Raw genomic sequence first — 17500 nt, forward strand, 5'->3', positions numbered from 1 at the left:
AGACAAATGCCTTCAATACAGTAAGGATTTGGACTGCAGGTTCTATGATTGTTTAAACGAAAGGTTTCCCTGTGGTGAAAGCTCGCGAAAGGGTAAAGCGCGTGCTCATTGTGTGAAATCCAAAGAAAGAGCACATAAATTGACTGATGTGGTAGGTCAAACTTCTGATTAGAAACGCGCGTGAGAAATAGTAAGAGACAGAAGAGTGAGGGAGGGAGAGAGAGAGAGAGAGAGAGAGAGAGAGAGAGAGAGAGAGAGAGAGAGAGAGAGAGAAAGTGGGAAAGTGAAAGTGCGAGGGGGAGAGAGAGAGAGGGGGAGCACATGGAGAGACAGTTAAGAGGAAGGAGGATGTCGTTTTATTATCATTATTATATCGTAAGGTGGTGAGCTGGCCGAAACGTTAGCACGCCTGATGAAATGCTTAGCGGTATTTCGACTGCCGTTACGTTCTGAGTTCAAATTCAGCCGGGGTCGACTTTGCCTTTTATCCCTTCGGGGTCGATAAATTAAGTACCAGTTACGCACTGGGGTCGATGTAATCGACTTAATCCCTCTGTCTGTCCTTGTTTGTCCCCTCTATGTTTAGCCCCTTGTGGGCAATAAAGAAATAAGGAACGTTAGCACACCGAGCGAAATGCTTAGAGGTATTTCGTCTGCCGTTACGTTCTGAGTTCAAATTCCACCGAGGTCGATTTTGCCTTTCAGCCTTTCGGGGCCGATTAAATAAGTACCAGTTACGCATTTGGATCGATATAATCGACTTAGTCCGTTTGTCTCTCCTTGTTTGTCCCCTCTGTGTGAAGCCCCTTGTGGGCAGTAAAGAAATAAGAAACTTTAGCATGCTGGACGAAATGCTTAGCGGTATTTCGTCTGTCTTTACGTTCTGAGTTCAAATTCCGCTTAGGTCGACTTTGCTTTCATCCTTTCGGGGTCGATACATTAAGTACCAGAGAAACACTGGGGTCGATGTAATCGTTTAGTCCCCTACCCCAAAATTTCAGACTTTGTGCCTATTGTAGAAGGGATTATTATTATTATTATTATTATTATTATTATTATTATTATTATTATTATTATTATTATTATTATTATTATTATTATTATTATTTTATGTTTGACTTTTGCTTTGCATTTGTACAAGTTGGATCCAAGTCTCACCCAGAGACTTCAAGAGACAACAAGTTAGAAGTTCATGTAGGTGTTATGGCTAGGGTCATATATTTCGATTTGTACATATTATTATTATTATTATTATTATTATTATTATTATTATTATTATTATTATTATTATTATTATTATTATTATTATTATTATTATCATTATTATTATTCATATACACTCAACAGATTAGGCTGTTGGAAAAGAAAAGAATCCTAACATCGGGCTACAACAAGTAGCCTTAGATGCCAAGAACCCTCCTAAGTATCCTAGCTGTCCCTAATAACAGTGTTTTCTGCAGCTGTATTAAACTTGGTTTTATGTCTATTTCCTCTAACCATTAGTTCAGATCTTTAGGGATAGTTCCCAATGCACCTATAACTACTGGGATTCGATTTACCCGCACTTTCCATAGATTCTGCTATTCATTAGCTAGGTTGTGATACTTTGTTAATTTTTCTATACCTCTCATATTGATTTTATCATCATTTGGGACTGTAAAGTCAATTATCTGGCACTTTCTATTCTCTTTATCTACTACTACCAAATCAAGCCTTCTATCTTCTATTACTCTGTCAGTCTAAATATCAAAGTCCCACAGCATCTTGTATGTCTTACTTTCTTGTACTTTACTTGGTTCATGTTCATACCATTTATCAGTATGTTCAAATCCTAGCTTTCTACATAGCTTCCACTGGATTGCTCTTCTTAGAATGTCATGTCTTCTCTTGTATTCTTTCCTTATTATTATTATTATTATTATTATTATTATTATTATTATTATTATTATTATTATTATTATTATTATTATTATTATTATTATTATTATTATTATTATTAAGGCGGCGAGGTGGCAGAATCGTTAGCATGGCGGGCTAAATGCTTAGCGGTATTTCGTCTGCCACTGCGTTCTGAGTTCAAATTCGGCCGAGGTCGACTTTGCCTTTCATCCTTTCGGGATAGATAAAGTTGTTTGACTTTAACAAGTTGAGAATGTCCCTTGGTGGCTGACGATATGTGCATCTCTCTTCATGAGCAGAAGTAGTGGGGGAGCATCATAGCCATGTATTGAGAGGAATTCTTTGGAGTTTGAATATTTCACCTTTGGAAACATGGGTGTTTTGCTCAACATCCTTAAACAAACCTTATTCAGGGACCTTTTAAGTGGGATTGGCTACTCGAAGAAAATTCTAACTGGGCCCGCCTGCGAGGTCATGCGCTGTTTATCTTGATATGAGATCACCATGTCACGCACATATGGTTGTGATGCATGTGCCTGGTGTACTCTTTTCAGACGGGTAGTCATGATGGGTATAATGGGCTTCGTATATTTTACCCCAGTGTCACTTTGATGGCATGCACTGCTCTCTTACTCAATGATAATAATAATAATAATAATAATAATAATAATAATAATAATAATAATAATAATAATAATAATAATAATTATATTAAGGTGGTGAGCTATTGGAATCGTTTGCACCCCGGGCAAAATACCTAGCGGCATTTCGTCCGTCTGTACATTCTGAACACAAATAGAAAAAAAAAATTTTTTTTTGTTTGTTTTATGCAATAAATATTTAACTCTACTTCAGTTTTCTAATTTTTCATACATTAAGTATGTTGACAGCCAAATTATCTTTTATTTAACAAGTCGATGGCAACCCTAACCATGCAGGACACGGTCATCACTCTGGGAGGTACTTTCAAAATACCTACATTACCTTCTTTGTTATGGTACATTTCACTGCTACCATACACCGATCTTTTCTTGTTACTTAGTTTTATAAATTATTTGTAACTCAGGCATCTAGAAAGTTGCCCTCCGAAGCAGAAGTCTGGGTAGGATTGGTTATGGAAAATCAGTAGTCATCTATGCATACCAGCCTCCCCTCTCCATGCCACGGGCGTTATGCAAAGGAAAAGCCGATACAGCTTGGCACCACTGAGTTCACAGCTCATTTCTACAGCTGAGTGAACTGGAGCAACGTGTCTCTCTGTTTTTCCTTTCATTTCTTCACTATTTTTTAAATATCTATACATTATCCTACGTGAAGGCGCAGAACACAGTGGTTAGAGCGTCGGGCGCACAAGCATGAGGTAGTGAGTTCGATTCTCGGAGTGCAACGTGTGTTATGTTTTTACGCAAGACCTTTTATTTCACGTTGCTCCAGTTCACTCAGCTGTAGAAATGAGTTGCGACGTCAGTGGTGTCAAGCTGTATCAGCCTTTGCCTTTCCCTTGGATAACGTCAGTGGCATGGAGAGGGGAGGCCAGTATGCATGGGCGACTGCTGGTCTTCCATAAAACAACCCTGCCCAAACTTGTGCTTCGGAGGGCAACTTTCTAGGTGCAATTCCATGGTCATTCGTGACCGAAGGGGGTCTTTTTACCCTTCTTTCTCCTACGCGCCATTCTTAACTTGTTATTTATTTCTTCATCCGCGAAATTAGAGAGATCAATTACTGGGGTCTTTGTTATCTACTTGGCCTCCATTCCTCTCAAAATTGCTTGTCTTGTGTTATAACTAGACATAATTATTATTCACTCCCGCCCAAATAAATAAATAAATAAATAAATAAATAAACAATCCCTAAAACGTTAATTTTTGTTTTCACTAACCGCTGTCTAATATTCACAGGGTAAGATCTGGATTAATAATGTCATAAAATGTTTCGTGAAAGAGTTAACAGATATCTACAAAAGTCCGTCACTCGATTGTAAATCGGCCAACACAATTGTCATGGGCATACAACAAAAATGTTACACATCCAATGATTTCTGTAATGTTGGCTGGACTCACCGCCAGGAACTGTGGAATATATTCAAAGAACCCATAGCCTCGTCCAAATCACATTACTATAAAATGTAAGTATTTGTTATTTTTGTTGTTGTTGGTGGTGGTGATAGTAATAGAGGAGGTGGTGGTGGTAGTCGTGATGATGGTTGCACTGATCGAGTGAGGGACATCTTGGTGTTGTGGAGGGATTTGTAATTATTGGTGGAGACTCAGTTCAATTTTGATCGAAAATTCAGATGGTCGGGTTTCGTTCCGGATATTAGGATATGATATAGGTGTGGCTGTATAGGAAGAATCTTGCTTCCAAATCACTTGGTTCCGGGTTCAGTCCTACTGCGTGGCACCTTGAGCAAGTGTTTTCTACTACAACCTCGAGCCGACCAAATCCTTGAGTGGATTTGGTAGTCAGAAACTGAACGAAGACCGTCGTTCGTATGTGTGTTTGTATGTGTGTGTGCGAATGTGTGTGTATCTGTGTGTGTGTTTCCCTTGTCTGTGTTTACACCCCACAACGCACAACAGCCACTTAGAAATATTGCACGCTCTTCTGTAGGTGACTAAAGCCATGTCAATGTAGGGAATCCCTTTCGTATATTCAGCGAGTATCTGAGTGTCACAAGTATCTCGCTTCTTATCTCTACGCTCTGCCGGAGTTGGGCAGTGGGGACTGATTTATCTTTTGATTGTTGAAAGTTTCCATCAGTGATCTCTTATTAGCCACAACCATATTGAGCAGATTTCATCTGCCATGTCTATCTTCTTGGTGACTTTCTTTATTTCTTTGGATTCCAAACCAATTTCCTGCAACTAAAGTACACACAGATCTTGCTAGAAAATCGCCGCAGCCAACAGCAAAAGGGCACGAGGCCACGTGTAATCCCTTTACAAGAGCCTCATCAAATCAGTCCTGAAATGTGGCTTCTTTCTTCTGATAGGAAGACGAGTCCACCATTCAAATCCACCTGATTCTCGTAGTCTGAGATTTGATGTAAAATAGAAAGCAGTTTTCCTACAGTTGCTTTCGCTTTTGTTTGCTTCTGGAATTGATATTTTCCCATCACCTGCAGAGTTGAATTTGCCTCCTGATTCAAACTGAGTTAGCACTAGACAATAAGAACAAACTCTGTTACTCTGTGTGTGTGTGTGTGTCTATCAGTTAGTCTGTATGATGTCTGCCTATCTGAGTGTGTTTGTTTGAGTTTTATTGACTGAGTGTGTTTGTCCGAGTATGTGTGGTTGATTAAGACACCAATATATTTTTTTTTATATTGCAGGATGTGGAAAAATCTTGGCAACATCTCTTCAAAATGCAATACGGCAACTGCTGAACAGTTACTAGCATGGATCAATACCCACGTCACTGATAAAAGAAAGAATTTACATTAATGTACCTAGTTACTGGGAGAATTCAAGATTTACTAGCGTGTCGCACTTTCGACTTGGTTACTGAATATAGCTATCAATAAAATAATAATAATAATAATAATAATAATAATAATAATAATAATAATAATAATAATAATACTACTACTACTAATAATAATAATAATAATAATAATAAATGGGGACTGTTTCATTAGTGTAGTATGTACTTCTAATCGTGTACATGTATACACAAACACTAATAGCTTCTACATAGTTATATCCCCTATATTATTCATACATACATACATACATACATACATAAATACATACATACATACATAAATACATACGTAAATACATATATTTATATATATGTATGAGTGAGTATATATATATGCATATATATATATATATATATATATATATATATATATATATATATATATGGATTTATATATGTACATACCTACATATATATGTATATATCTACATACATATATATATACATATATATATATATATATATCTATATATATATAACATACATACACTTATATATATATATATGCATGTGTGTATGCATGTATATTGGTCTATCCAAGCAGGGAGGAACATGCAGATAAGGAAAGTAATTTAACTATTTGTAATTAAAAAAAATTAACCAATTAATAATTATGAGAAATAAAGTTTGATGCCACTTCTGCTAGATTATTGCTGTTTTTATTGTTATTGTTTGCGTTTCCTTGTTTAACCCCAGGGAAGCCTCGAAACGGTGCAGCTGTGTTAACTGATGTTCCAACCGTAACCACCACGAAATGTTTTCTCTTCAAATAGATTTTCTTAAAGTTAACAAATATTACTTGATTTGGAAATTCATCCATATTTATTTCGAAATGTTTATTTGAATAACATAAAGAGAGGACAATCATTGAAATAAAAAAACAAGAATTATGAACATAATAGTTCAAGCAACAATAAAATAACTACAACATCAAAACAGCAACAGCAGCTACTACTACTGCTACTACTACTACTACTACTACTACTACTACTACTACTACTACTACTACTACTACTACTACTACTACACGTATAAAAACGACAACAGCCATAATTCTTTCTACTAAAGGCACATGGCCTGGATTTTATGGGGAGGGGCACAGTCGATCACATCTACCACAATACTCAGCTGGTACTTAATTTATCGACCCCGAAAGGATGAAAGGCAAAGTCAACCTCGGTGGGATTTGAACTCATAACGTAGCGGGAGACGAAATACCACTAATCATTTCGCCCGGCGTGTTAACGATTCTGCTAGCTCAGCAACAACAACAACAACAACAACATTGATAATAATAATAATAATAATAATAATAATAATAATAATAATAATAATAATAATAATAATGATAATAATAATAATAATTATGGAAGCTGACAAATACAAACAAGAAATCATACTACCTAATAAATACGAAGAAGAAGAAGAAGAAACAACAAAAGCTATAAAACAAATGAATTCCAAACTAAAACTAGAACAGCAACGGACCATGATAAAACGATGGCAAGAAAAGCCCCTACATGGTAAATACTGGGCTAAACTAAATGCAAAAGAAATAGACAGAGAAAAATCCCAGCAATGGTTGAGAAGTTCAGGACTCAAAGCAGAGACTGAAGGATTTTTAATTGCTGCACACGACCAAAGCCTCTCCACCAGAAATTACCAAAAACATATAATGAAAAGAAACATAACAAGTAACTGCAGAATTTGTGGCGATGGATAAGAAACAATAAATCATATTATATCTGGCTGCCCAGTCCTGGCTAAGAAGGAATATATTCACGGGATATGCCAATACACACAGATAGAGAAATTAAGGCCAATAGACCAGATATAGTTGTCAAAGATTATGAAGGAAAAAAATGCTTTCTAATTGATGTATCAATACCAGCAGATGACAACGTTTCCCTAAAAGAAATGGAGAAACTTCCAAAATACAAAGACCTGGAAATAGAGGTAATTCGAATGTGGAATCTAAAAACAGAAACAATTCCTATCATAGTAGGCGCCTTAGGTATAATAAAAAAAATATTCAGACAAAAAGATAACAAAAACAACAGGACTTACAAATATATATAACATACAGAAAGTTGCACTACTGGGCACAGCACACATCCTACGCAAAACACTTTCAATACAGTAACCATAAGAGCATCACAGCAAACCACAGCACATACCTAAGGCACACAGAGTTGCGCTCGGTAGTGAAGTGAAAGCACGTTATGAAAATAAAACTACTGAACAATAATAATAATAATAAGAAGAAGAATAGCAACAGTAATAATAACAAATTCAACAACTAAGGAAACAACAACATGCTGTTTCTTGATATGATAAAAATAACAGATAAGTCTCACTCAAATTTCACATGTAGCAAGTAATAATGGACATGTGAGCATTGTAATATTGGCATATAACTATGAATATTTAGTTATAAAATAAAGAAAATACCAACACCAATAATATTAATATTGATAATAATAGTGATAATAATAATAATAATAATAATAATAATAATAATAATAATAATAATAATAATAATAATAATAATAATAATAATAATAATAAGATCAGTAAATATAAAGACTTGCTAATAGAAACTGAAAAAATGTGGCACCTCAAGGCGACTACCATACCAGTGATTGTAGGATCTCTAGGAATGATAAAAAAAGGTACTGAAATCTATTTGAAAATGATACCAGGCTTACCATCCCTACAGGAAGTGCAAAAAATAGTGCTAACTGGAACGACTCATGTACTGAGAAGAGCATTATCGCTGTGAAAACAACATCCATTCATGAATTTTTTCTTTCTTTTTTTCTTAAATACATGTTTTACCTGTGAATTTGCGTATGTAAACTGGGAATGCATACAACGAGTTTCTCTGCCCTAGCTGTACGGAAAACACTCGGCGAGAAATGGAAGAAAATTTGAAGAAAGAAGAAAAAAAACAATATAATAATAATAATAATAATAATGAGCAAAATAAGCAGAGAGCTTTCATCAAAGAATAATAACAGCAACAACAACAATAACAATAATAATAACATTCTGCTCAATACCACAGATTTGCTTATTAGTTGCTTGACCATAACCAGTTGAGCATATCCCTTAGTGGCTGACGATATGTGCATCTCTGCTCACGAGCGGAAGTAGTGGAGCAGCATCGTAGCAATGCGTCGAGGGGAATTCTTTGGGGTTTGGATAATTCACCCTTGGAAACAAGGGTGTTTTGTTCAACAACCCTTATTCAGGGACCTTTTGAGCGGGATGGGCTACTCGACCCGAAGAAGATTCTAACTGCAAGGCCATGCAAGGTCATGCGCTGTTTATCTTGATATGTGATCACTATATCGCGCACATATGGATGTGATGCATGTGCCTGGTGTACCCTTACAAGACGGGTAGTCATGATCGGTATACTGCGCTTCGTATATTTTACTCCCTCTAAATAATAAACATAATAATAATAATAATAATAATAATAATAATAATAATAATAATAATAATAATAATAATAATAATAAAAGCAGAGAGTGAAGGTTTCATATTGGCTGCTCAAGATCAAAGCTTATTAACCCGGAACTACCAAGCCAATGTGTTATGACATGACAGAGTTGGCCAGTATTTACACTGGACCATATGTCAGCATTATAAAATCAAAACCGCTGACAAATGGTATAAACACCATCCTTAAGCTGTGACTGAGGGAGAAAATGTATCGATTCTCTGGGACTTCCCCGTACATACTGACAAGACTATAAAAACTAATAAACCGGATATTATTATAAAAGATCAGACAAAGAAGACGTGTTTATTAATTGACATGAGTATTCCCTCTGATCATAATATAGCGGCGAAAGAATTTGACAAGATCAGTAAATATAAAAACTTGCTAATAGAAATTGAAAAAAATGTGGCACCACAAGGCGACTACCATACCAGTGATTGTAGGATCTCTAGGAATGATAAAAAAAGGTACTGAAACCTATTTGAAAATGATACCAGGCTTACCATCCCTACAGGAAGTGCAAAAAATAGTGCTAACTGGAACGACTCATGTACTGAGAAGAGCATTATCGCTGTGAAAACAACATCCATTCATGAATTGTTTTTTCTTAAATACATGTTTTACCTGTGAATTTGCGTGTGTAAACTGGGAATGCATACAACGAGTTTCTCTGCCCTAGGTGTACGGAAAACACTCGGTGAGAAATGGAAGAAAATTTGAAGAAAGAAGAAAAAACAACATAATAATAATAATAATAATGCAGTACCAGGTAGTGACTCCTTAGATATGGAGCAGGTGTAATCCCATGGACAGTAGACAAACTAAACAGCTTAGACAGAAAGAGAAGGAAGTTGCTAACTAGATATGGGACACTCCACCCAAAGTGACACAAACAGACTGTATGTGCCAAGAAAAAGAGCGGGAAGAGGACTTATTGGATGCGAACACAGCATTAAAGTAAAAAAAAACAGCATAGCATGATATGTAAAAAATGCCACAGAACCGCTATTATTAGAAGTAAGAAGGTCAGGCTTGTGTAGGATGAAAGATTGCAAAGATAAAACACTGTACAAGCAATTGAAGACAAATGAAACTGAAAATAGATGGGTAAAGAAAAGAATTCATGGACAATTTCATAGGAACGTTGAAGATAAGACAGGCAGAGAAAAAAGATGGCTGTGGATGACTAAAAGTGATTTAAAACCGGAAATGGAGGCTCTAATCTGTGCTGCCCAAGTGCAAGCACTAAGAACAAACTACATAAAATACAGTGTCGGCAACAGCAGAAAGTGATAAGTACAGAATCTGTGGGCAAAATGGTGAAACCGTATGGCATATTACCAGCCAATGTACGCCAGTAGCGCAGAAGGAATATAAGAGATGCCACGACAACATAGCCAGGTTTGTCCATTGGACACTTTGCAACAAATGTTGACTTGACAGAGAAAAACACTGGTACGTCCACAAACTCGAAGGCATCGAAAATGATAATGCAAAGATCCTATGGGATTTTATGATTCAGTGCGACCATGAGATAGAGAATAGGAAGCCAGACATAATCTTAATTGAGAAAGAAAGCAAACTATGCTGGATCATAGATATAACATGTCCAGCTAACAACAAGGTATGCGATAAGGAAGAAAGGTATGACAGGTATGACAGGTTAGCTTGGGAGGTAAAGCAGTAGTGGTCGATGATAAAGGTAGCAGTAGTACCAATAATTGTCGGAGCCCTGGGGACAGTGAGCAAAAATCTCGAGAAGTATGTGGAACAAATAGGGGCTGCAGTAAGGGTGGAGCACTTGCAGAAAACAGAACTGCTTGGAACTGCCCGAATACTCTGGAAGGTGCTCGAAAAATAAGAGGTGTTACCTTAGTTCACTGGTGGTGAACAGCTGACACTGTAGTACATCTCCAGCGTTAGAAGCTGTGCAAAGGAAATGATAATGATAATAATAATAATAATAATAATAATAATAATAATAATAATAATAATAATAATAATAATAATATACAGTACCAGGCAGTGGCTCTCATGGCTTCTGATCTTAATTGATTGGAAGTGTTATCATGTACATTGTTTTGTCTTGGTATAAAAGATGGGCTACAGCAAATATTCTGCTTAATACCGCAGGTTTGCTTGTCAGTTGTTTGACAATAACCAGTTAAGCATGTCCCTTGGTGGCTGACGATATGTGCATCTCTGATCATGAGCAGAATTAGTGGAGGGGGTGGGTCATAGCCATGTGTTGAGAGGAATTCTTTGGGGTTGGAATAATTCACCTTTGGAAACATGGGTGTTTTGCTCAACATCCTTAAACAAACCTTATTCAGGGACCTTTCGAGCGGGATGGGCTACTCGACCTGAAGAAAATTCTAACTGGGCCCCACCTGCGAGGTCATGCGCTGTTTATCTTGATATGAGATCACCATGTCGCACACATATGGTTGTGATGCATGTGCCTGGTATACCCTTATCGGACGGGTAGTCATGATGGGTATAATGGGCTTCGTATATTTTACCCCAGTGTCACTTTGATGGCATGCACTGCTCACTCACTCAATAATAATAATAATAATAATAATAATAATAATGATAATAATAATAATAATAATAATAATAATAATAATAATGCAGTTCCAGGTAATGACTCTCATGACTTCTGTTCTTAACTCATTGGAAGTGTCGTCATTTATATGTTTTGTCTTTATGTAAATGATAGTATTTCTTAATGTAAGTCATCTAGGAAAACCGAACGACTTTTCCCAACAACTGGTGGAGCTGCGATATCAAAATTATGCGTTACCGCAGCGAATCAGGTGCAAGAGAGTGTAAACAACACGAAGAGCTGCGAGATCCATTGTAAACAAAACTGGGAACTAAACCGTGAGTGCTACTAGAATTAATTGTCTATGCACTCTCATGACTATACATATGCACATTTCTGTTCCTGGCTTACAAATCAACAAATGTAGTTCTATACAACACATGCACGAACACGTGAAGAAAACAAACATCGAATACACGGTATTTAAATGACTTTAACAAAACATACAAGAAGTTTCTTTTTAAAGAGTGAAAAAGAGCAGTTGTGCTCGCTGATAAAGCTATCAAGTAGAGAAAAGCAGCGGGGAAGTTCGGTCTGTGAGCCTCGAGAAATCGTCATACAAAAGAAGCCTTAACACATCCAGAGGCGGTGTTCTGTCAAAAAGTTAACACTGAACAGATGTGCCTGTGTCTTAATGTCTCTGACCAAAGGAAAAATATAGCCAAAAGTGAGCGATAGACAGACGACGACGACATTGAAGTGCTAAATGCCTTCTACAATGCAACACTATACCCAAACGGAAAGATAAATGAAACATATAAGATATGGAAGAAGAGTAATAAAAATATAAGAGAAAATACACTTGCATATGATTGTGATGTACTCATAATGGTGTACACATAATAGGTTTACTAGTGTAATCATGACGGGTAGACATGATGGGTTTACTGGACTTCGTATCATTTGTGCCAGTGTCACTCTGATGGTATGCACTGCTCTCCCACTCAATAATAACGATAATAATAATCCTTTCTATTAAAGGCATAAGGGCTGAAATTTTGGGAGAAGGGACAGAATTTTCCGCAGCTCGTCACACTGACCTTGGAGTTCTGTAGAGGATTAGCAGCAGGCAATGGTGACGATGTTCTCGGGGTATCTCTTGGCATCGGAGATCAATTGCTTGATCGTTTCTGGAGGACTTTCGGGCTGGAACCTATGGCAAATAACCGGAAATTCGACGTTTCAGACTGCTGCCCTTTGGCACGATGGTAAAACAAATAAAATAAATAAGTACCAGACATAAAAAAGAAAACATGTTTTGGGGTCGGGTTATTCGACTAAGCACTTCAATGATGTACCCCAGGATAGCCGTGGTCTAATGAATGAAATAAATAAAAGGTAAGAGGAATATCTTATTTTTAATTTATGAATAAAAGCTTTCAAGGTGTTACCTCAGCACGGCGACAGTCCACTTACTGGAACAATTAAAAGAAGATAAAGAAGATAGGTATTTTTTTTACATCAAAGTAATGAAACCCAATAATACTTTAAAATATTTTGCATCAAATTTAGTTCGTTGTAGATGTGTAAATACGGGATCTATTGTTTTACGTGATAGATTTGATATAACTATTTATGTATTGACGACAAAATGACCGGGAAACAAAGCGATAAATTTACATTGTATCTGCGTAAATACATTAACGAATATAGAGTTTTTGTAAAGAACATTGCGTGAATCCTGATTGATATTGAAAAGAGCAGAACATCGCTTGATGGATGGGTCTTCCTATCTTTACCTTGTAACTCAGTAAATAGTATGAGTTATGTCTTGGTTTTTGTCCATATATTTTTTGAATAAATAAATTACAGTCAACAAAAATTAGAAAATATTGTAAATGTGAGTATATATATATATATATATATATATATATATATATATATATATATATATATATATATATATATATATATATATATATATATGTATATATATACACACATGTAAAGATATATTCTTGCACATACTTACAATCGCACACACACACTTGCACGCACACGCATATATACAAACATATACACCCATACATATATGCTTGCACACATGCCTCTCTGTCTTTTTCTCTCTATATGTATGTATACATGTGTATATATGTATATATATATATATATATATATATATATATATATATATATATACATGGATGTATGTATGTATGTATATATAAATATATATATATATATATATATGTATATATATATATATATATGAAGTAGATAAAAAGTGAAGCAAAGCCAAAAGAAGCTAACTTAGCGAGAGGAATTTGTCGAGAGTATAACTCAAATATAGCAGCACAAGTCATTGACTGAGGAAGAAACAGGAAACATGTTGAAGCTTTTCATGGTTCTCTTATTTTCATTGGCATTAATAACTGAAAAGTATTGCCTCGAGCTTGAATTCGGTATTGGAAAGGTTCAAAAAGGCCAAACAGGTTAGTGTATTCGTCAGTGGGTTAGTGTGATTGTGTATGTATTTATCAATTTCCATATATAAATACATACTCACACCCACACACCCACACCCACACCCGCACATACACACACATAGTGTCTATGGTGTGCTCAGCCACTTGCACATTAATTTCACGTGTGTATATATATATATATATATATATATATACATACACACATACGTACGAGCAAATATATACATCCATAGATACAAAGGCACATACATGCACACAAACACAGACATACACACGCACTCACAAACACACATACATTAAGAAGTTTGCTTCTCAACCACACGTTTCTCGGTTCAGTCTCACTGTGTGGCACCTTGGGCGAGTGTTTTCAGCTATAGCCTCGGGCCGACCAAAGCGTTGTGAGTGAACTTCGTAGACGGAAACTGAAAGAAGCCCGTCGTGTATATATACATGTATATATTTGTGTGTTTGTGCCTCTGTTTTTGATCCCAGGCACCATCGCTTGACAACCGACGCTGGTGTGTTTACGTCCCTGTAACTTAGCGGTTCGGCAAAAAGTGACCGGTAGAATATTTACCAGGCCTACGAAGAATAAGTCCTGAGTCGAATTCTTCGACTAAAAGATGGTTCTCCAGCATATGTCACAGTCAAAATGACTGAAACATATAGAAGAAAATATAGGAATACACATATAATATATGCATATATATATATATATATATATATATATATATATATATATATATATATATATATATATATATATATATATATATATATATATATATATATATATATATATCATATTAAAGTTTACGTATTTCTTATATTATGGGGCATCAGACATTCATTAGATATCAACACTCCTCTACAGTATCAAACTTGGAATCTTTCGTATTCCTAGTCACAAAGAACCGGATATATATTCATGTTGTATACGATCTTAATGATGACAGCAATGTTGCTCCAGTCCCAAGGTTGACGATGGAAGCACATCTGAGACAGATAATAACATAACTGTCTTCTTTTTCTACATCATCTTTCCCACAAATTCCTTCGCTCATCTCTCCCCAGATGCTCTTGGGCATTGGCATTCTAAACCCACTTCATGTTTCCTTAGCTCTTTCTTTTCAACCTGTTCGAATATTCCGGTCGTAATGTCTCGCCTTTCCGTTTATTATGGCATACTTTTGCTTTATTTTGCATCCGTTCTAGTCTGTCTTATTTGATCTACGAATTTCAGGTCACTTCTTCCTTTTCCGCCCAAAGATATACTCTCGCTGTATACGCAATAACTTTGACTTCATTTCAGAAATTAAAAGACCAAGAGAGTTATGTAGGGCTGCATGGAATCTTGAATGATGAGATTTACTATTTACTTCCATGTCGTGTTCACTTAAGTTTCCCCGAGTGATGAGAGTGAGGAAGCCGAATAGGATGCTAGAGCTAAAGGTGCTGGTACAGTAATGCGCTAGTTAAGGCGTCCGATCCTCAGAAGAGGAGAGGTTGGCAAAAGAGGAGAGGTTGGCAAAAGAGGAGAGGTTGGCAAAAGAGGAGAGGTTGGCAAAAGAGCAGACCTTGCTATCTTCAGTTCGGTTTCGGTGTCTATCTTCAGCTGTGGTCATAAGTGTTGGGTAAAGCCCGAAAGAGAACGATCTCGAATACAAGGGGACAAAATAGAGTTCTTCTGAAGGATATCTGGAGTAACGTTACTCGATAGGTAGCGTAGATAGATGATTAGGGAGTGTGTGTATGAGTGCTTGTTTTCTGTATATATGTGTGTGTGTGTGTGTGTGTGTGTGTGTGTGTGTGTGTGTGTGTGTGTGTGTGTGTGTGTTGATATGGTGATGTAACTATGTTGTCGAATTGGCACAGTTGTTAAAGCATAAGAACGAATGCTTCGTATTATTTTGTTGTGATTCTCAGCATGGTGACTTGAAATCGCGCCGTACTCAACTTTGCCTTTCATCCTCTGGACGGGTTAAGGTGGTCGATAACAATATTCCAATCTTTGGCAGTGGATTCTTGAAGCTGTTAGAAGTTCGCACCTGATGGGGCTGCAGTATGTGTTGCAGCGATGTGTGTTCTGATAGTAATGCTATCGATTACACTGGTGTTTAGCTCTATTGGTCCACGTTGGTGGTATTTCTTTAAATAAATAAAAACTATATCTGGCGTAGAGGGAGGAGACTTTCATATATGGGCAACTAGACATCTTCCTCATAATATCTTACGGAAGCCTGCACACACACACACACACACACACACACACACACACACACACACACACACACACATATTTTATAATTATATGCATAATTATAACAAGGGATCGGCTTTACACCTCCCTACACACTGCAAGAAATAGACTAAAAATAGCTCCTATTACCAACTTTAAAATCTCCGAGAATAACACTATATTGTAGGCAAGCAAAAGAAAAATAATGACTTTACAAGGTTGGTTAACTGTGTTTACGATCGAATTTCAAGCTTAAAGTAAGAATATTTTTTACCTACTGCTCTCATCAGCACAGTACTCCAGGGGATAAATTTACGAGTATCTCAAAATGTGCATGCGATCGGCGACATCGCATGACCAGTATCCATCTACACTCGCAAAAATATACTGCGAAGTATAATTGAAATATTTCCTTTCTACCCACGTGTAGTGTAATAAGATCTATACCGCAGTAAATGTATTTTTGATCATGGTGTAAATTTATTCAAATATTATTCATAATAAAAGGATAAAATCAATGATAATTTCACCAGGTATTTTCACACTGACTACATGGTAAAATTATTATTGATTTTATAACGAATATTTGAATATATGTATGTATGTATGTATGTATGTATATGTATATATATATATATATATATATATATATATATATATATATATATATATATATATATATATATATATGCAGATGCATAATCAATATTGACTTACGAAGATCTCACATATTTACAGGCAAGTCTATCTATATAGGATTGTTTTATTTGTGTGTAGGTATGTATGTTTGCTATTCTTTACTATTGATTTAGTTTCTGATGTGCCTTTGGACGAAACAAGATATATTTTAATGAATCTGTGTACATTTATATTCCATATCTTCGGTGACAGACCTGTTGATGATCTGGCAGAATCGTCAGCGCACCGTGCAAAATGCTTAACGGCACCTCGCCCATCTTTACGTTCTGAGTTAAGATTATGCCGAGGTCGATTATGCCTTTCGTGTATGGATAAAATAGCTGTCAGTAGAATACTGGGGTTGGTGCAATATCAGGCATTGTGCCTATAGTAGAAAGGATATATTCGGCGACAGACACTGAAATACGCGAAAAACCTTTTCAGAGAAGACAAGTTTTTCTTATAGACAATGTGTGAAACCATACTAAATCTATAAGGGACACTTTTAACAAACAGCATAATCATGGCTGGATTGCCATTTATAATATGTATGCGAGGTCACTCTAATAAAATATATAAAATTATCCGTGAGATATTATATTCATATAAAACAGAATAATTATAAATTGCTGTTGAAAGTTAACAGCATATTA

At 36.0% G+C, this 17500-nt stretch overlaps 1 protein-coding gene across 1 annotated transcript in view; it reads left to right on the forward strand.

The window, feature by feature from the left end:
* Positions 1-5696, forward strand: part of LOC149131190 (uncharacterized) — an 8841-nt gene extending 3145 nt beyond the window's left edge. Inside the window, exons 2-4 of the mRNA XM_089341136.1 lie at positions 1-151; positions 3801-4027; positions 5234-5696. The exon at positions 1-151 is cut by the window's left edge and continues 7 nt beyond it. Of these exons, the coding sequence (XP_089197262.1) occupies positions 1-151; positions 3801-4027; positions 5234-5345 (490 nt within the window). The 3' untranslated portion in view covers positions 5346-5696. The remainder of the gene's footprint in view (positions 152-3800; positions 4028-5233) is intronic.
* The last annotated feature ends 11804 nt before the right edge of the window (positions 5697-17500 follow it).

The sequence above is a fragment of the Octopus bimaculoides genome, chromosome 24 (genome assembly GCF_046866305.1).
Source record: "Octopus bimaculoides isolate indiv1 chromosome 24, ASM4686630v1, whole genome shotgun sequence".
In the NCBI taxonomy this organism is placed as follows: domain Eukaryota; kingdom Metazoa; phylum Mollusca; class Cephalopoda; order Octopoda; family Octopodidae; genus Octopus; species Octopus bimaculoides.